General features: G+C 36.6%; 1 protein-coding gene across 2 annotated transcripts in view; it reads left to right on the forward strand.

Moving 5' to 3' along the window:
* The window catches only part of wdr11 (WD repeat domain 11), a 48,600-nt gene that overhangs the window by 17,549 nt on the left and 9,102 nt on the right, over positions 1 to 21,949 (forward strand). For both annotated transcript variants that reach the window (XM_088422095.1, XM_088422096.1), the window contains exons 9-23: positions 262 to 362; positions 594 to 770; positions 3,159 to 3,243; positions 6,903 to 7,009; positions 8,217 to 8,292; positions 10,033 to 10,141; positions 10,753 to 10,874; positions 10,978 to 11,125; positions 12,569 to 12,675; positions 13,159 to 13,273; positions 14,194 to 14,365; positions 14,511 to 14,619; positions 18,110 to 18,172; positions 19,090 to 19,155; positions 20,749 to 20,938. In XM_088422095.1, coding sequence (XP_088278221.1) covers positions 262 to 362; positions 594 to 770; positions 3,159 to 3,243; positions 6,903 to 7,009; positions 8,217 to 8,292; positions 10,033 to 10,141; positions 10,753 to 10,874; positions 10,978 to 11,125; positions 12,569 to 12,675; positions 13,159 to 13,273; positions 14,194 to 14,365; positions 14,511 to 14,619; positions 18,110 to 18,172; positions 19,090 to 19,155; positions 20,749 to 20,938 — 1,747 coding nt within the window. The remainder of the gene's footprint in view (positions 1 to 261; positions 363 to 593; positions 771 to 3,158; positions 3,244 to 6,902; positions 7,010 to 8,216; positions 8,293 to 10,032; positions 10,142 to 10,752; positions 10,875 to 10,977; positions 11,126 to 12,568; positions 12,676 to 13,158; positions 13,274 to 14,193; positions 14,366 to 14,510; positions 14,620 to 18,109; positions 18,173 to 19,089; positions 19,156 to 20,748; positions 20,939 to 21,949) is intronic.

Below are 21,949 nucleotides of genomic sequence, written 5' to 3' on the forward strand. Positions count from 1 at the left end.
TTTGAGTTTGGAGCAATCATTTTAATATTTCCTTAGAAGAAAAACACCTATTGGTATTTGATTGGATCAGATTGTCACCAAGTATTATTTTTTTATGGAACAAAGTCAATTCATTACAGAATTATGATTGGGTTAATGAAGAAAAGACAATCATTTATCTTCCTCCAAATTTAAATATCATTACATTGATTGAATAATTACAGCATGTTGTAGTTTCATGATATATTAGATTAATATTTGTTCTCACACCTTGTGTTGCAGTTCAGGTTTGTCCCCACTCTACTCTCCAGTGTCCTTTTGTGGAGCTCCGCTGGCTCCAAACCAGAAGCATATTCAAAATCTCTCACTCAACAGCATGATAGGTATGACTGCGCGTCTACACTATTGTGTGTCAACATTTGTCTTTTGTTCTGTACCATAGACAGTCTCTACAACTCACATACACATTAATTGTCTGTTGATCATTTGGTGTTGACATTGAATTGCAATTCAACTTTTTTGGTTTTTGCCAAACACTTGAATGAACATAAATATGAAAACAAAAATGATAAGATTTCAACATAAAATTGCTGGTGTATTGTTTGTTTCTATAGGTCAAACTTTAATTGCTGGTGAATCTCCTCTTCCGTCTTCCAACCAGCAAGAGGTCCAGCTTAAGTTCTTGTTGACTGGCCTCCTCTCTGGTTTGCCACTTCCACCCTTTGCCATTCGTATGTGTCCACCTCTTACAACCAAAAATATCAACTTCTACCAACCAATGCTGGCTGTTGGTAGGTCATTCTGCAATTATGCATGCTCCTACTAATACTGTACATACATGTACAACTTCACACATATTGTTCACTCTCTGTTCTGCGATCCAATTGAAGAGTTTTTAGAAGTGTTTTGAGTTCTTATCGCTTTATTGCATAGTAACAAACCGCACGATATTGCACTCTCTTCTTATTGGTTGACAATGGGAGCAACATTTTCAAGAGGCAGAAGAGGCTTTGGTATCTGGGCTATTGAGTAAGCAATTAAAAAGCTTTCACGCAGAACAGGCAATGGGTGAATGGATAATTACATACAGAGTAAACTGAAAAATGTGTTTGGGAAGGGAACTATCTCATCGAATTACAGGAAAATAGTCATGTCACTAGTATCCTGTCTTGTGTGTTATCTGATTCAGTAATTTGCTATCTGAATTGGATTAACCATAGAAAATAGTCTTACCAATTCCACCCTACCAATACCACAGTTTTCTGCGAGTCAAACTGAAACAACTTCGATTAAGTGTTCGCGGATATATACAGTAAGTGTAAGTTCGGTTACTGACCATCAATCACACTAACTACAAGAGATCAATACTAAACATTTGAAGGCACCCTTGCGGAGAAATGATGCTGAAGTTGAAGGTCAATTGTATGAAACGCTGTTTGAGTTGAGAATATAGAAGTGACCACTATGGCTCATTTGATAATAGGTTACATCAATGCTTTTGAAAGAGCGTGATGATAAATGATGATTACTTAACTTCCCAGAGCCCTACCTATAAGCCTAATGAAAATTATGTGATTGCTTTACTCTAGTTTTGTTGGAATGAACAGTACCTGCTTGAAAACTGATGACAGAGCTCAATGGACACAAAAATATATGGTTAAACTGCAGCAGATTTTTTTTTCTTTTCTTTGGTCTTGAAGGACCCTCTTTGAATTTGACCATAGGTACTTATGATCTGGATGTGTCCTCACATATTGGCGGCTTTTTAATTGTGTTAACCTCAAGGTCACATGTTTAGATTTTGGGGTATGAATTTGCATTTCCTAATTTATTTTTATATTTTCTACATTACATGTAAAGTATCAACAGCTGAATGCACATAAGCTAACTAATGTTGAGTTACTGTAATTTCCCATATATAGAGCGCACCTGTGTATAGGATGACTTCAGGATCAAATTCTAGTATTTTCTATTTTACTGTATATTGGACGCACCAACAGTTTGGGGACAATTTAAAAACTATAGCAAAACAAAATAAATTATATATTTGTTGTGGCTATATTGAGTGAGTCCTGTGTGTAGCTTGCAGGTAAGTGAATGGTTAGCAAGTGAGAAAGACGGTGCAACAGTTCCTGCAGGGAGCAAGTGAGGGTACCTTAGAGAGAGCCTTGGGTAGAGTTTCACGAGGAGGGCTGTTGAAATAAACGTGAACACTGATTGTACCTTCTCCTAATCCTGCTTGGTCGGCTACAGGCTCCCTTTAAGGTGGACGTGCGATGGACATTACAACGTTAGCCCAAACCTTGTAGCAGCCTCACAGTTTGCATCTTTATCTATATTATGAGCGGAAGGCACATTGAACTGCATGTTGATTGCAGGTGTTATTGCTGTATTATAATGATTGTTATATTGTTGTTGTACAATTACTCAATTGATGTGCAACATTACACTCTCATTTGCTATATACACGATCAAAAACTTGATGGAACATGAATGGTGTTCAATTCTGGGTATTTATGGCAAAATGAAGTCTTGCTGCATCGCGAGGAAAAGGAAAAACAACTGCTTCGATCACATTCAACATTACACTGGTGTGGTGTTCACTGATTGCTCACATTGTGGGAAATCTGAAACACACCTCATCCACAATATATAGAAAATTTGAAGAATATACAAAAAAAATAGATTTACTCAGTTTTTCTACAGTTTTTACATTGTTGCCAAACTCTTGGTGCATCTTTTACACAGTAAGATAGAAAATACTGTACCAGAATTTGTGCCTAAAATTAAGGGTGTGTCCTATACACAGATGCATCTATTTGCGGAACTATGGTATTTTTCAGAGGTAGCTTCATAGACATAAATCAAAACTATACACATTGATGTTGACATCCAGACATGGTGGCAGTTCTACTAATCACTATCGAACACAGTAGGTTGAGTCAAATGTATCTACCGTGGTACTGATGTTTCTTGTTTCATTGAAAAAAATAACATGGTAATAAAGCTGCCTGTGTTTATAATGATCTCATGTAATATAGAGTATGTCTCGTCCTAATTATCATTTTGTTTGTGTTTCTACCAATGCCTCATTTTCTCATTTCTTTTTCAGTGTATGCTTATCATTGCTGTGGGTTTCTAGTGTTTATCTTGCTTGGCTGCTTTTTGTCTATTCTCAGGCACCAGCAATGGGTCTGTACTGGTCTACAACCTTACCAGTGGTCTTCTCCACAAGGAGCTCAGTGTCCATTCTTGTGAAGTAAGGTAAGATTTGGAGTCGCTGTGGCAAAAAGGGGACACTGTATGATTAAGTGATAATTTTGGAAGACAAGCACCTGCAACATATTCCGAAAAAGTTGGGACTGTGTCATGTATACAACTGTATAAAACCATCTTTCCTTTTGACAGTACTCAATAAGTATTTGGGAACTGATAACACTAATTGTTGCAGCTCCAATGGTGGTGGTCTTTCTCATTCTTGCTTCAGGCTGACAGGCCAATATAGTATCATCCTTGCTAATGAACAATTAGGCCTTTTGGGGTACTCATTTTATAGATGAAAAGGATTTGCACATCATTGAATTTTGTTTTAATTTCCATTTTCCACAACATCCCACCTTCATTGGAGTTGGCGTTTATGTTAAAGTTATTACGTTCCATCTCTGGGAGAATCAATCTAAAATTAGAAAATCAAGCATTGGACAACTGATATGATATTTACCAGAAGCGGCGTCATGGCAAAAATGAGCATTTACTGTAAGAAAAAGAGGTGTCCTTATATCTCTGTGTGTGACTGGGCCACATGAAATCCGTCAGGTCTTAAGTAATTCATGTGAAGCACTCTAGCCAGTAGTCATCTCTTGTGATGGTCCTAAGGTCCCTTTGGCAATTTCTTTTTTTTTTTTTTTTACAAGTCAACTGTGCAAACATATGGTTTGCAAATCATCGATCATGGGTGAAGTTGAGCACCGATCCCATATTTTGATACCTAGTGACCTGTGACTACTACTTATTCTGATTTGTAATATCTTCATTTTTCTCACGTTTCTCCCTGCTATATAAAAACATATCCTCTCTGTTAAAGTTTTTGGACAAATGCCATTAACGGTGTCAAATTAACAGATTAATTGCGATCAATGAATTACAGTCAGAGTTTATGCATGATTTTTGTAATCATGTTTATCTCATTTTTAATTTCAAACAATGCTTTGACTATGATGATTACATACGTGTTTATGCATCTGGCTTCTTGTTGTCAATCACACCCTGAGGTGGACACTGACTGGCTCTCATTGTGTTTGAGATGAACTCATAGGTTCCTGTTGTTCGTGGGAGCAGAAGGAAGACATGAAAATGGAAGAGCATGTGACAGTTGTCAGGCCGTTGAATAATAGACATAACTTAAACTTAACTTAAAGAAAACAGACAGCAACTTTGATAAAGGTAGATTGAGAAGAAGCTTACTTACCCTATAGTAGCAGCTCAAGTTTAGCATACGGCATAAATGCGGCTGCAGCCACAGCTAAAGATAGAAACAAAGACACTACTGTAGTGAGCCATAGCAAAGTTCTTTGCCAAACAAAAGTCGAGAACACCCTCCTTTTGAGCAAGTCTGCAACAGACAAGGTGGTTCATGGTTTATTTTAACTTCACTGTCTAATTATTGGTGATTGACAAAAGAAAACACCAACTTTTACGCTAATGGTTAAAACTAAAGGTTGCAGCCAACCCTTGGGACTTGTCTCGTACTGTATACATCAGGGGTTAAGTTGTTCCATATACTGTATTTAAGTCTGTTAAAGAAAATAAATGACTGAAACCTCTTTACACATTTTAAATAATTCTCTCAAACAGCACCGAATGTAATAAATATTAACTAGTAGTTGCCAAATTTCATTACTAGTCAAGCTTTTGTAATAAATGTGATATACAATGTACGGCCAAGAATATACCTTAAGATATAAAAGCACACTAGATTACTTTAACACAGATAATTTATGGTTACCACACTGTTTACAGACAAAATGAGTGTTGCTATTTCTGACAAAGTTCTTGTGTAAAAACTTTTTATTGGTTGGTCACAATGTGCCACTGTAGATTAAAAGTTGGAACTAATTTGAACTAACTTTGAGTGGTGATTGGTGACAGTGTCTCAAAGGGAAAACTTCACCCTGGGAATTTTTACACTCGAAATTGAGCTCTGTCATTGCTGAGCTTAATTGGACTTGGGAAGACAGAAGACAGGAAGGCAGCAGAGTAGAAAGTGTCAGTGGTGAAAACTGCTTCTCATGGGCATAACCACTGGTCAAATTCTTTCCGGCAACAAAGTATAAAAACTAGAAGCAGCTCTAGTTATAGCAAGCAAGGATAAAACCACTCACATTTTAGAGCAGTTCAATGTTCCATAACAAAAGTTTTTGACATCAAACTTTGTCCAGCATTGAATAATTCCATGGTGTACAGCAGTGGTGTCAAACGTACGGCGGAGGTTTAATCTGGCCCGCAAAATGAATTTGTGAAGCATTAAACAATACAGTATGAATGGGACCGGACCGATTAGTCCGCTGTCAATAATACTATAATACCCTTGCGTGTGTAAAGGATTCACTTGGATGTGATTCTGTCCTATTTTTGTTTTATTGAAAGAAAATCAGAAAAAACAGTTGACAAGTACGTCATCCCGACGTCAGCCTCAACTCACGCTCGTGCTTGAACTGATTCTCAGTCCTCCTCCGCAGGCTTATTTTGTGCCTGACAACGAACAAACGTTACAATGTACAAAAAAATAAATAAATAAAAATCGTACTTTTACTTGCAATGCCGAGATCAGCACTGCAACCTAAAGTGAAAGTGACCAGTTTTACCATGCTTGTGCCAAACAGCTTGCTGATTGCTTCAGTGAGAAAGTGGAAAGTTCACGTTAGCATTAGCATGTAGCTTCGTCACACTACTTTTCAGTGCCGGTAAAATCCTACAATCGCCCCGAAGAGATTCACAGTGAGTGAGGGTCACCATCTGGGTCTCCAATGTCGTTGACATGATGTCATGACTAATTTTTCTGTCTTCTGTTGTGTACATCATTGTGTGGGTGCCACTCAGAGTCCAAAATGAGACACCACAGCACCATTTCATTCTATTCACTTCTTTGCAGTTCACTGCACTTCTTGTGCAAAGTTGTATAATCTAAGGTTTTGATTGGGTCATTTTCCTTCCTCTGGATATTTTTGTTTTAATTGTATTTATTATTTATTTGTAGTTCATCTTATGTGTTATACACAAAATTATGTATTTTATTAACAAATGGTAAAAAAAAGATCATAGAAAATTTCCATTCATTTCATGCAACTTAAGAAAAAAGCTACATTGTGATACATTAGGGACCAGAAAGGAAGTTTTTACTATTTTCTTTTTTAATTTACTTCTAAACAACATATTTATTGTTGAATGTAGCTATTTGCAAGGAATTGGGACCATGCCAGCGAGCATATCATAAAATTTACATCTAATTGACACTAACTTTTGTTAATAAATGGCATTATTTTACCTGTCTGGCCCGCTTGAAGATAGAGTTTCCTTCATGCGGGCTCTGAGCTAAAGTGAGTTTGTCACCCCTGGTATACATTAATGCTGTTAGTTCTACGTAGTCCTATAACTTGTGACATTTGAGTATTTTTGGAGGTTGCAACAGGCCTTAATGCAGATGAGCTGAGCAGTCGATGCCCCACCATAGCCAAAGAGGCCAAACTATTTAGCATACCATTTACATCTACAGGGAAAATTGTCTAATTAATCATGTGGGTCCTTACCGTCTCATTATGGTGCAGTTTCTGCTCCTGGAGTTCTAAAAAAAACATTCATTTTCCACCCTTGGCTGATTTGATGTAATTTGCAATTTTGGCATGCCGTGTGTGTTCATTCCACAGGGGAATTGAGTGGGTGAGTCTCACCAGTTTTTTATCTTTTGCCACATCTTCTCCCAACAACTTGGGCCTGGTTCGAAATGAGCTGCAGCACGTCGACATGCCTACTGGTGAGAAACACACAAACAACACTAAGGCAATGAAAGCTTAAAGGCTTGCATATGCAAAAATGGGCACACACTAAATTGTCCATGAAAAAGATGTGGAATCTGATCTACTTATTGAGTGCAACCATGATCGCATCTACCAAATGAGCTACAGTATACTGTAGCATTCTGTATTATCATGTCATGCATATCATTTTGCAGTCTATAGGTTGTGTGTACTGTACGTATATAGTGTAAATGAATTTAAGCCAATTCAGGGTAGTTTTTCAGACCTGAGATGCACTGCCTATTTTTTTTTTGTCTTTTAATATTGTGTCCAATTGATGGGTGTGAACTAGCGTGTATAATGGTGCCAGAGGGTTGCATCATTTTTTAAATACCAGGAAAAAAAAGAAAAAAATTGCATTCTGCACAAGTCTAATAAGATCTAATAAATCATTCACCAAACAAACATTTCATGCTTTGTTAATAATTAGACCAATAGGTTTTCGATGAAGGTGTGTCTGTAGTAAACGAAACATTTCACTTCTTGGTTAGAAATATTAGTACCACAAAATTAATATGTAATAAGAAATTAAATTGCCAATTTCCCAAATGAAATTTATATGCATGTATTTCACTGTGGAAAGTTTAAAATATTAAGATATTTGCCCTTAATCTTCATGGATGCGATCAATAACATGAGAAGCATGGATGATATCTAAAAAGGAAAAATGTCTAAATTCTTTGCCATTGCTGAATTAGCACCTTTAAGTCACAAGTGTTCTTTTGAGCTATATGTATATGCTGTATGTATGTATTATTTTCCGGTTAGACAGTATTTTGCAGTGTTCACATAAATGTTGAGTCACGTTTTTCCCAAAAAGCCTCAAGCCAACTGTTCTATGCACTGTAACTTTTTTTTTTGCTATAAACTACTTCACTTAAATGGCCTTCACCAAATCAGATCAGCAACTCCTGATAGAACAACTGAAGGGCATTCTTTTGTTGATACTTCAGCTAAGCAAGATTCTTGATTCAATCAATGCATGCTATTCTGAGAAGTGTAGATTGCAGCACAGGTAAGCATGTTTTTTGTTGTTTCCTCTTTTAACATTCTAAAAAGTGGGTTAATACCTTCAGGAACCAGGAATAAAGTAAAATTAAATGAATCAGTATATTCACAAGTGCACTCGCTTGAGCTATGCTTTTACATGCTTGTGTTTTCCAGGACGGTGTTTTGCATTCAGAGGTGAGCGAGGAAACGATGAGCCACCCATCGAGATGATAAAAGTTTCACACCTCAAGTGAGTTGCATATTTTTCCAATTTACTAAAAAACTAAGCATCACTGCAATCCCATTTTTTGTACTTGTACTTAAATATGCCTGAGACGCACATAAAAAAAAAAACATATCAAAACCAGTGTCAACACACACAAACTTGTTCTACTTACTTAGCGACCTCAGTTCCAAATGCATGATGGACCGACATTGTGCTGACGCTGTGACGAACCAATGTTTTGCCGACGGACTGCTGAATGATGAAAATGTTTTAAAAACGACGGAGTAAGAGTGATGGAACAGTAAATGACATCCGTTGTTTAAATCCATCGTTGTAATTGTCACCTGACACTGTTGGTAATGGTTTGTCAACTCACCCAGTTAAATCTTTCAAATTTTGAAGAAATGTTTAAATTGCTATACAATTGGGCGTATAGAAGTACAATCAAAATAGATACATACACAAACGCACCCAGGAATAACTTGCTCAGTATAAAAAAAGATGAAACAAAAATTTTAAAGGGTAGGCCAAGATTGTCATTTTAAAGGAAATTGCAGTACCAAAATAATATGTGGAAACCTGATTTGAAAGTATACGTTCCTGGCAAAAATTATGCACAAGGGATGCGAGCAAATGAGAGCACTGTTGGTTGTCTGACGAATTTGGGAAAGTTTACTACTGTTCCCAATCTTCTCTATTTGTGAGCTATTGCTGCAGTTTACTGGCATCACAAAGCCTGGAAATTCCTTTGTAACATCTTTTCCAGACTGATATAGATTTCAATAACTTAGTTCCTCATTTGATCTTCAAATTTCTTCAGGTTGTGGCTTGATTTCTTGATTAAAAAAAAATGGCTTATATGTGACCAGTTTAAGAACTCAGCTAATTCATTATTTAATTCGGGGGAATATTATTCTTAGTGCAGTATTTATTTATGCATTTATTTTTGCACATTGGGCCAGATTTGGATTCAGATTTTTGTTTTGGACCTTTGTATACTTTTTCCTAAAACTGAAGACTCTTATTTATCCTTAAGAAAATTGCTCTCACAAACTGCATTTTAACATGTATTTTTAATTTCATTCTTTGTAGATTAGTGGACTGTATTTAGGTTAATCACCTGTATTATAATAAAAATAAAAGATTTTAGAACAGCACTTTTTTTGCATTCATTCAGCTGGTTGTGAAGTGATTGATAGTCAATTTTGTAGAGGTAAGAGTAATATGTGTGCAATTTTGGGTTTTCAATCTTGAATAAATCTTGAGTGCTGGGAAACATGGAAATTACTTGAAATGAACAACAATGTTTAAAATGTTAGAAGACTTAAATGCCTTATTTTATTTATTTAATTGTTTACTTAATAATTTGCTTCATCACAAAAGAATCAGTGAAGCCAAATAAAATCTTACCAGAGTCACGGTGGTCATTTTGGGGAAAAAGTCAGAATAGAAAGCCATTATTGACAAGGGTCAGCAATGATCAAAAGTTAATGTGCAACATTAAATAAAGGGTTTTGCAGCAGCGTCAAATTTGCAGCAAAGTGAGCACAAAAGGTTACCATGGCATTTGAATAAGACTGCATCTGTGCAAATGTACTTTAATGCGTATATACCTACAAGAAAAAGGTCTATCGTAAAATGAAGGTTAACATCATGCCTTTTACCAAAGCTGCCACTTAGTGTTGGCATTCCAAAGTTCTGTTGACCAAAGACATAAAAAAATTATTTCTTGTCATTTGTGTAATTTAACATGTTTGTTTTCAGGCAGTACCTGGTAGTGGTGTTCAGAGATAAACCATTAGAATTGTGGGACATCAGAACAGGGACGCTTCTTCGGGAGATGGCAAAGAACTTCCCTACTGTCACAGCTCTGGTACTACTTATTAAATGCCTTTTTTTTGTTTGTTTTACATTATACACTGCATGATAAGAATTTGCACATCTCCAGTACCTAAAAAAGAAATCTCCATAAAGTTTACTGTCTGTTGTTTTTGTGTCCTAAATAATTCCTTCAACTGCTGAGCTAAAAAATGTTGATGGCATAGTCTAGTAATTTTCTCTTACATTTTGTCATCTACAGTGCACGTGTCTGATCTCATGTGGGCAATTGTAATGATTTCTGTAAGAAAATATCTTTGCTCAGCAAGACATAGTGGCATCTTTAGGCCAGCTATGCTCATAAAAAAAGATTTATGTGGGACAAACTTTACAGTGGGGCTGTAAAATTCTCTACAGACTAGCAAGTAAAACCGGCAGTAGCCTTAATAATACATGCTGGCTGTCCTCAGTACCACATTGCTGTCTTATTTCCATATTGATTGTAAACCTGAGATGCAAAACCACCACTTCAGTACTCCAGCCTGGGGAATAACTTGTTTGCTTTACTTTTTTCTGAGAATAAAAACACATTCGTTTCCTTGTTGTCTTTCCGCTTTTAACCCTTTGTCTTGGTCTGCTCCTCAAATTTCCTATTTTTGTTCTAAGGAATGGTCCCCATCACACAACTTGAAGAGTTTAAAGAAGAAGCAGATGGCAGCAAGGGAAGCCATGGCTCGTCAAACAGTGTCAGACGCTGAGCAGAATAGTGTTGAATCTTCAGTTATCAGGTCAGCACTCAACAATCTTTTTATCACATTATTTCAGATGAGCAGTATATGATACAAAGTGCATATCTGAGGAAATTGTACATTTATTTGATTCCTTCTCTAGTTTGCTACAGGATGCAGAGAGCAAGTCAGAGACCACCCAAGCCATATCTGCCAGGGAACATTTTGTGTTTACTGATACAGATGGGCAAGTCTACCATATCACTGTAGAGGGCAACACTGTCAAAGATGGTGCCCGTATTCCACCTGATGTGAGTCCAGACTATGATTCTTTTTTTTTTGTTTGTGTCATATTGTTGCTTTGGCGGTTTATTTTGTTCCAAGAAGTCAATCCTATTTCTAAACACTGGCGCATTCATGTGTTGCATCTAGCAGCCCTAGCAGCTTGAGCGGCAACCAACACTCAATTGACCATATAAGATCGGTAGGAGCCGTCAGAATGCTTTTCATAGGCAGTTTAATAGACATATATGACACAACTGATGCAGTTCTCCTCCCCACTGATCACTTTTTAACAAAACAGGCTTACTCAAAGATGTTTTTGCCAGCAAGAAATGCTACCATGATTTTGACATGGCTTTGTTTCATAAGCAAAAAATAAAACCGTCTACTGCTTCATACAGTTCAAATGTAAGTGAAAATATGTTGATTCTCTAAAAATTGATAAAAAGTATTCATCATTCAGTCAAAAGTTGTTCTATTGTTTTCTGTATTCATAATTGTCCTTTGACCAATCAAAATTATGTTTTATTTTTATAGCTGCTTATTCTATAAAACTATCACTAGAATTTTAGAATACCAAAATATCCAATTGGTGCAACCCTAAATACTAGTAATAAGTGGTTGCCTGAATTGCAGTTACGAGACGCTAATGCATTATATATTTGTTTATTAATTTCTTAATACCTGTGTTACAGTTTGAAGTAACTATGAATTTAGATGAATGCTTTTGTACTGTTTCTTGAGTTTGAACTTTTTCCTGCAGATTGGTGAATTAACCGTAATAATTGAACTATATGTAAATGCACTGTTGGTGATAATTTTCTAGTAGTAAAGAGTAGAATAGGGCAACGATACTAGCTGTTACCAACGGCAGTTTTTATACATTCAAGTTTCACTGTTGTTTTGCTGGTTTGGTTGCAACATCTGTTATGTTGGTCTTCAAGCTCATTTTTTTGTCTGTGTGTGATGAGAAATCACAATCATGTGTCATATTTCTAAACGGTAGATTGGATTCTGAAGCAGTGTTTTCCTCCTTTCTCCGTACCTGCATCTTTTCACACTACAGTTGTAGAGACCAGAGGGCTACCCAGGGATTTTAAGTCCTTCATAACTTCTTCATGACTGATGCAGATTCATTTCACATAAATTTGCATACCCCAAAGGCTTTGCAGCCTTCATATCTGTGTCAGCACACTGACAGAAATTCTCCTCAAGTGTTTCATCCTGTCAGCCACACCATACAGACCGTAGGTGAGACGCATGCAGCGACTCCACAGCAGTCTTGTATAGTGACATAATCTAACTTTAGCTCATCCATGCGTGTTTACCACCTTGCAGTCATAAATATTAATAAACATATTCCAGTTATCATTTGCATCGTGTTTTGGATGCGTGTCAGGGATCGTGTTATATAAGAAAAGGTTTGGAAATGTGCAATTGTCATTTTCTTCTGTGTATTGAATATGTTGCAGGGCAGTATGGGTAGTATTGCCTGCATTGCATGGAAAGGTGACACCTTGGTGCTCGGTGATGTGGATGGAAATCTGAACTTCTGGGATCTTAAAGCACGTTTGTCCAGGTATGTTTTATTAAATTTTTAAATTTTATTTTATGTTCTCTTCCCTTGTTATTCTTTTCCTGTATCATTTCACTGCTTCATGTGTTATTTTTTCTCAGGTATTTTAGCAGGTTCATAAGTGTACAAATCTGATTTCACTGTAATATTTTTTTAAGGTTTCATTTTTAACCATTTTTTGTTCATGTTGTGCTGTGTCAAATGCACAACGGAATGCACTCACTCCACGTTTCATGTATTATAATATGAGCCCAAAAAATAACTCACATCATCAGTTTTAACACAACCCGAAGCATATCTTTAAGTAAATTCAAAAGTCTTGTTTGTAAAGGCATAGTACTGGATTATTGTTAGTCTACTTTTTCTACCATTCGAAAAGGAGTATGTTTAAAAACAAATCCTAGAAATGTGAAGTTGCAGTTTCACATAAGTGATAAGTGGTAACAACTTAAGATGACTGAATTCCACAATGCCATTGGTGTTTAGGGGAATACCAACTCACCGCGGCTGGGTGAAGAAAATTCGCTTTGCACCAGGAAAAGGCAACCAAAAACTCTTGGTTATGTACACTGATGGAGCAGAGGTCTGGGACACCAAAGAGGTATGGCTCCATGTGAGCTTGTGCAATCATCTGATGGGAATGTATTCATTATTATTTTCAGTGTGGTGCTTTCAAAATTTCTGTCATGCTAAATTTCCATTATGTTGAGAAAAAGTGAAATAATCTATCTTCTAGTGTGACAGGTGTTTATTGCCAATTGAAATTTAAGTACATATTTGATCCTCAGGACTACAGTACTTCCCTTGTACTGTAGCTCGCAGAATGTTGTCAATGGAATTAAGCAAGTTTTGTCATTGAACATTGCTCTGTACAAACATGCATTCAAAGTTTTATAAACTTTGCATTGATGAAAAGAAGTGTAGACCAAGGAACTTGGATGTTCATTATTTCATAAATCTTCAGTACTATCTTGGTTCCTAACAAAAAAAGTAATAATTTGATATTTGGAATACCATTTTTACCTCAACCATATTTTCATCTCCTTTAACACATCATAGCTTTCCAGCAAGAGTGAGGTATGAACCATGGAGAGGTGGGCACAGGTTTATTCTCTTGTGTATACTATTACCAGTGTAGGCAGCAGGAAGATAGGTGGATATTTTATAGGAACTGAGATAAGGTGCACTGCTCAGTCCCCAATCGTAAAAGGCAGACAGCAGATGGATCGAGTCGCAGAGGGAAGCAGTCGTAGAAGCAAGGGAGGAGTAGGAGAAAGCTCCCAAATGCTTTAGCACTCTGCTGACAGCTGGCTTATACTGTATGCTCATTTCTGCACATTGCCATTAAAATCCGAAAAGCAGTTTGCACCACTTGACAAGGCTGTTTACTAAGTGTCTTCCTTTCTGCATTACAAATTTTATTTATTCAGTATGATTTAAGGATTTTGTCAAAGCTAATTCCTCTGTATGACATCTGTTTTTCTGACTTTAATATTTTGTTTTGACCTTTATTGGTTGTAGGTCCAAATGGTCAGCAGCATGCGTGTCGGTCGCAATGTAAACTATCGCGTCTTAGACATTGACTGGTGCACTTCCGACAAAGTCGTGCTGGCCTCAGATGATGGCTGTATTCGAGTGTTGGAAATGGCCATGAAGTCCGCCAGCTATCGTATGGATGAACAAGATCTCACCGGTAAGCTGCCAGCTGAAAAGTAATAGTAAAGAGGACTAACAAAAAATAGAATTTATAGTACTTTTCAGTTTAAATGGAGATGTTATATTCTCCTCTTCCTAACATGTTTTTTTTTTTCCCCTAATGTTCTGACCATTATATCCAGATTCAGTGTGGTGCCCCTATTTGCTGCTACCCCGAGCTGCCCTCACTCTTAAAGCTTTCCTCCTACTTCAGCCGTGGTCTGGGACTTTCACAATGGACATTACACAAGTGTAAGTTTAAGCATTCCCTCTTGTTACTGTATGTTTATCTCAAGCAATTCTAGAGATTAATTTCACCCCCGAATTTGACGTTTGAGCAAACAGGTTTAAACTTTTGCATTTGGAAGAGACTTGCAAATGTTATTCAAATACTAGTTTACTGAAATGTGCTGAAATGTGCGTTCTTCTCAGTTGAATTTTGCTTGTAGTTAAAATAGACACAGACTATTTGAATCCACACATTTATACATCAGTTTTCCATCTTAGAACAGTTGTTTTATGTATAAGACCTAATAAAGTTAAATAAAGTTTAGTTGAATGTTTTTTTGTTAGTTTTTTTATGTAATTGAAATAACACGCACACAATACACCCCACACACGTTATACAGGTGTTTTCTTTTAATGGTAAAAAAGTGATACACTATGCTTTTGGACGCGCATTCTGTGTCTCACACTTTTCTTCAGTCTTCAGTCTTCTGGCTTTCTCTCAGCTTGCTGTTCCTCAGCTTTCTCAACACCATTATCTCTCTCAATTTCCGTCACAATGTCTATCTCAATGTCTGTCTCCATGTTATATGCCCTAATTGTACAGAAATAGGCAATAATTTCCTTTTTGAACAAAAGCAAAAGCAATGGAGTGAAATACTTGTTTGAGTAGACCAGGCTATAAGTCTACTTTGTTATATGGTTGTGGTAAGGTTAACTATTGTGCGATAAGCTGTAAGTGTGTCATATATGCCCTCATCAGGCCCCCTCTTTCGAAAGTGGTCTAAAACTGTCACTGAGCAACACCCCACGGAACGTACTTTAAATGTTTGGTAGTCCCTTCAGAAATTTACTGCAGCTTTCACAGCCCTCCACGGAAATCAAAGCAGCCCACAAAACACAGGGGAATTTGCAGAATATACAGTTTCATGTTGCTTTAATCACTGCAGCTAAATGTTGCAGTTCAAGAGAGAGGATACATGTGTAAGTCTGCTTTCACATTAAATCTGGTGTTTTTTATGTACACCTTCACATCACAAAAACAAGTGTGACTTCTAATGTAAGTGGAACGTGTCCATGATGTGACCCGCATGCGCACAGTATCAAGTGATATGTGCAAAAGATAAGATCATGTGGCAGTCTTTATAGAAGTAAATATGGTCCAGCATGACGGAGCTCTTCCTTTTATCTCATATATACAGAGGAGCGATGAAGGGGTAGATATACCGTAATTTCCGGACTATAGAGCACACCTGATTATAAGCCGCAACCCACTACATTTTAGAGGAAAACCGATTTTGTTCATACACAAGCCACACCTGTATATAAGCCGCATGTGCCCACATTAAAACATGTAAACATATTTACAAAGAAAGACGGTACACAGAGGGAGTTTTCAAAGTTTTAATAATATAACTTAATAATATTAATAATAATGTAACTTTCTGCCCAAACAGTGCCTGTGACAGGGCAGTAAAACGGGAGCAACATGGTAGCAACACGCTAGCAACATGTTAGCAACACGCTAGCAACACAGTATAACAGATCTGGTAAAACAGGTCTGGTAAAAGAACATACTGGTGTAAATCACGGTAAGCCGTCTTCATCTTCCTCCTTTGAACTGAAGCCATCGAAGTCATCTTCCTCAGTGTCGGAATGAAACAGTGTCATATAGATGTCGTCACACACTCCCTCAGCCTCTCTCTCGCTGTCACTGTGCCCTCCTCTCCGTCACGCAGCAGACCGGCTTTTCGGAACCCGTTGGTGATGGTGAATTTTTTGACGCTGCCCCACGCTGTCAGGATCCACTGGCAGACTTGTGAAAAAGTTGCCTTTCGCATGCGGCCAGTTTTAGTGAAAGATTTCTCGCTGCTTGTCATCCAGTTCTCCCATTCAACATGGAGCGCCACTTTAAATGCACGATTCACACTAATGTCAAGCGGCGGCAAATACTTCGTTGTGCCCCCAGGAATCACAGCTGGAATGGAGTTTGTCCTGCGTCATATGCCTTTCTTTTTGCATTTTCCATGATGAGGGTATGTTCACGCTAATTTAATTTATGCACAAGACAGAAAGTCGCAGTCTTCCTCTACGCATATATTCCACCGGTCTTAATCTTACCTTTTCTACTCAAGCGCCCCTGGCGGCCGTTAGAAAAATTACATAAATTGGCCGCATCACTGAATAAACTGCAGGGTTGAAAGTTTGGGAAAAAAGTAGCGGCTTATAGTCCGGAATTTACGGTAGTTTGTGGATATGAGGTGAGGCATTCCAATTATGGAGACATCTGCTAAAGATCACGTCATTGCAACACGTAATAAATAAACTGTCTACGTAGATAGTTTACTCTTTATTAAAATATTTGATTTAATATTACTTGTTATGCATCATAACCAGTTAGATGAAATATTTTGCACTCATAACTGATGAACAAACGGAATATTGACGGTAATTATTTTATAACTACAGTGATTGATTGTATGATTGATTTAAGTTTGCAAATAGTTTCCCGAAAGAATCTTTACTTCTGATTATTACAATAATTTGCTTCACAAATTGTCATTTTAATTTGTCTTTTAATGCCCTAGGAAAATCAAATTTGCCTTATCAAATTTCAAGCAGAGGAATCAAGATTGCTCACTGCAGAATCATGATTGCTCTCTGCGGGGCGACTAACTAGGATGACAGTAATAAAATATTTAGTAATGGCTTTGATAAAACATGAATCTAATTAATTAGTGGTTTCATCCATCAGCCACTTTTCACTTAAATAAAATTATTTGGAAACAATGTTTTATAAACTAATTAGATTTTGGACAGTGAATGTAAACAAGTCTTCAATCAAAACTTTTTTTTTTCAAGTTATGGCAAGTGGCGGCTTGGTGTCACAGTGGTTAGCACGTCCACCTCACAGTTCAACGACTTGAATTTAAATCAACCTCACTCCGTCCTTCCTGTGTGAAGTTTGAATGCTCTCCCTGAGCCCGCTTGACTTCTCTCTGGGCACTCTGGCTTCCTCCCACACTCCAAAAACAAGCATGGCAGGTGTATGGGACGTACTAAATTGTCCTCAGATGTGATTGGGTGCATGAAAGGTTGTTTGTCTTCGTGTGCCCTACAATTGGCTGGAAAGGAGTTCTGGGCGTCCCCTGCCTACTGCTCTACGTCAGCTGGCAGCTGCGAGCCTGCCAGCCTTGTGAAGGCAAGCAGCTCTAGAAAATGGATGGGTGAATGGAAGTTACTGAAAACAGAAACAAAGCAAAATGCAATTATCGAATTTTGAGATGACATTACTCACTAGGTTCTTGGGGGCAGAACTTCTAAAGGTGAACTGAAATCATACATAGTATTGTTGTAAAATATTTAAAGACTTTCACCAAAAAAACTAAGAAAAATAATTCATTATTATTATTATTATTATTATTATTATTATTACACAGCAAGTAATTTGCAATTTGCGTTTCAATTTGTATTTTGGGTGAGGAACCGATTGACATCATTGGATTTGCCTTTTCAGTGACTACAACGAAAAAGATGAAATAAAAGGTCTTATCCAGGAACAGCTCAATTCTCTTTCAAAGTAAGTTTTTGCTTCGCTTTGTGAATTTATGGATTGGTTTTGAATATGCAGATAATTTTCAAATGCAGTGGACCCCCGATTTACAGCATCCCTAGCTTATGTTTTTTTAAAGTTACGGAATGAAATATGTTAAGTTTTTTCATCTCCATGTTACGACATTTTTCCTACCTTACGACATCAACAACAATTTCACTTGAGGCGGTCAAAATTCAAACAAATGGTCAGTATGCGTGCGTATGTGCTTACACCACGTTCATACGTCACTATAAACGTCACTACATAGGTCACTAAGATGCTGGTCTACTATTGGTCAGCGTCACTAAGATGCTGACATGCTATTGGCCGAAATCCCTCCAACAATGCACAAACTCTCGTCTGTTTCATGAAGACTTGATCTTCAGTGAGTGCTTACAATATCGTGTTTACTGTGCATTTTTGTGCTAAATTCAAACTTAGTCCCAAGATGCTAGTGATGTTAAAGGGAGAAGTAGGAAGATGATTACTATGGAAACCTATGGAAGCTGGAGATAATCAAGAAATACAAAGAAGGTTAGGTTAGGCTGGCTACCCTATCTAGGGATTTTGCCTGTTAATAGCTCAGTCAACGTCACTCAAAGGTAAATAAAATTTTGTTTTTCCTTTATATATATATATATATATATATATATATATATATATATATATATATATATATATATATATATATATATATATATATATATAAAATATTATGTTTTATGCATTAGCTAATTACCATTACCATACATCTATATTGCCCACCATACGGCAATTTCGCTTTACGATAACGGATTAATGACATTTGGCGGGGGTCCACTGTACATACTGAGTCTTGTGCATGCCTACACACAGTATATACATTAGTCTTGCTCTGGTTTTACTGTGTATCTCTTCCCCAGTGACATGAAGAGTGTGCTGCAGGATCCAGAGCTCAGTCTGCTGCAACGCTGCCTTCTGGTATCACGGTGAGTTGCTGTCAGTATGCATTGTCCTCTCTTCCTTAGGCTTCTCCAACTTTTTGTTCTTTTAAATAGTCCAAAAGAGCGTTTACAATTTTAGTAAATAATGGGAAAAGACACCTCCAATGGGAATGCTTAAATATATTTAAAGAATGTGTAATTAATTGAATGGGTCCTAACCCCCCAATAAAAAAAAGGAATGACATTTGTTTTGTTTGTTTTTTTCTCTTTTCTTTCAAACTGTATCCATTTACTTCTACGTTTAAATGGTCGGTGTGAACAAAGTCATTAAACTAACTACGTAGAGCTGTCCAAACATTTTTGCTTTGTACAATACATTGATGGCAAATACATCCGTGTTGTTTTTCTGTGAACATTAGAGCCTCCTTTCAAAAAATATTTATCGTTACAATTACTCTAGCTTGATGTTGCATTCTAACAACATTTTGTTTAGAACGCATACTCTTTCACAGAATCACCAACATTTATGCTAGTTACAGCCAAAAAGCGCACTCCATGTTGCATGACTTGCTTTTAGGCACAATGAATGAACAATAAATTCCACAAAATCATCATAATTCTTACCAATCATTTAACTAAAGGATTATTATGACTATCCTGAATCATCAGGCAATGACAGATAATTACTTGTAATCCTCTAAAATGTGCTTTCAGCATTGTATCACATCTCAGCAAAAAAAAAAAAAAAAAACTATGTTGAGGAGGTGTCTAAGACGTTGATGTCATGTTTGCTCCTTTTTAGGGCTGAACAAGCAATCGACTTTTAATCGCGATCACAATATTGGTTGCCACGATGAATTAGGCTGATCCTCGGCGATATTAACATTTAATTAATTTTAGTTGTGATTTCAGTATTGACCAAAATAATCGTGATTATTATTTTGGCCATAATTACTCCTTCGCTAATTGTTTTCCAGCAATCCTTGAACGATTCAGTCTGTTTTTGAGTGCAATTTACTTGGCAAGAATAAAAGAAACTATTTGCTTGCAAATAATGAGAATGCTTTCATAGAGCTTATGAATCTGTAATGTCTCTGCATCTGGCCATCCTAAGTTAGCATGCCATTGTTAATGTGGCTTGGTAACCTAGCAACAGCTGTGTGGAGGCTCAGAGCAGTAAATGACAAGAAAAATAACAGAAGCATATGGTTGGGCAGCGTCGGTGAGATGGGGGGTGCTAAAAGGAGTAGGAAGTGTGATCATTAGACCACTGTAATTTTCATACATACAGTGTATATATATATATATATATATATATATATATATATATATATATGTATATATATATATATATATATATATATATATATATATATATATATATATATATATATATATATATATATATATATATATATATATATATATACATATATATATATATATATATATATATATATATATATATATATATACACATATATATATACACATATATATATATATATATATATATATATATATATATATATATATATATATATATATATATATATATATATATTATGTTTAGATAAACATTAAGAATGTTGCTTTTAAGAATGTTGCTTTTAACTGGGGTGTTGTGGCAAACCACAGGCTGTTCGGAGATGAGTCTGACCTTCACTTTTGGACTGTGGCTTCACACTACCTCCAGTCATTTGCCCAGGCTCGTCAGCTCAGTGTGACCCAATCGGAGGGTCAGATTCAAAGTGAATTAGCGCAGCCTTCTCCTCAAAATCACCTGGACATCTGCCATGACATGCTGTGTGAGAGCTCCTATTTCCAGGTCAGTAAGGAAAGTGAAGGACCTCCTTTTTATATTTGATCACAGATTAATAGCAGTAAACAGGATCAGCTTCCCCTTGTCCTTTCCACTGTTAAAACATTGCCATGGCCACAGTTAGAATTTCATTACCATCCAATACCTCACTTGATAAATTTCGCTCTTGCGCTATTACGTAAACTTACGCTAAATTCTTAGTGTCCTTTGCTGAATTCTGGATTGTTTAATTTTACACTTAAAAATGTTTTCATCTTCAGTATTATCTACGAACAACATTTCATATACCTGTATAATCCACTGAATATCAAGCTTGACCATTATAATGGCATTATTAAGACAACATTGCTCAGAATTTCGTTACATGACTTATCTTCATTATGTGGATCAAATCACTTTGATACACAATGAGATAAAAAAGAGCTGGTGCTTCTTTACTTCATACTGTACTTAACTCCAGTTTGTCTTTGCCCAGAAATTGCTGAGCCCTTACATTACAGTGTGGCTGATGGCTGTTTTGATACAGCAAATGGCACTTTTATATGCAGAAACCAACTTCCAGCTGCACTTGCATATGTACAGTTTAGAAGTGCCAGAATTCTCAGAATTCAGCCCAGAATTGTATTACATTGTCTATGTAAACATTGGGGCTGCAGATGCTTGACGCCAAAAATATATGCTTCTTGTTGCTTTCAGGTCTTCGTGAACACTGAATTATTTTATTCATTCATTTATTCATTCCTTTTTATTCATTATTATTCTAAGCATTCGCTCTGAGGAGGTTGAAAATGGGATACTGAACTTATTTAGCCATTGTCAGCAGTTAAAAGTTAATATTCTGTCCATATTCAATTTGCTGTCGACTGAAAAAGACATGTTGTGAGTCACATATTCTTACGACAATCATGACAAACTTGAACTCACATGACCAAACACAGAAATCGGATGAGTCACTATTAATCTTTACCTGAGCATCATTTTCCATCAAGAGCAAAAAAGAAAAATGTTTCTAAAGTT

Source organism: Hippichthys cyanospilos, chromosome 8 (assembly GCF_059441005.1).
Source record: "Hippichthys cyanospilos isolate Australia breed blue-spotted pipefish chromosome 8, RoL_Hcya_1.0, whole genome shotgun sequence".
Classification (NCBI taxonomy): domain Eukaryota; kingdom Metazoa; phylum Chordata; class Actinopteri; order Syngnathiformes; family Syngnathidae; genus Hippichthys; species Hippichthys cyanospilos.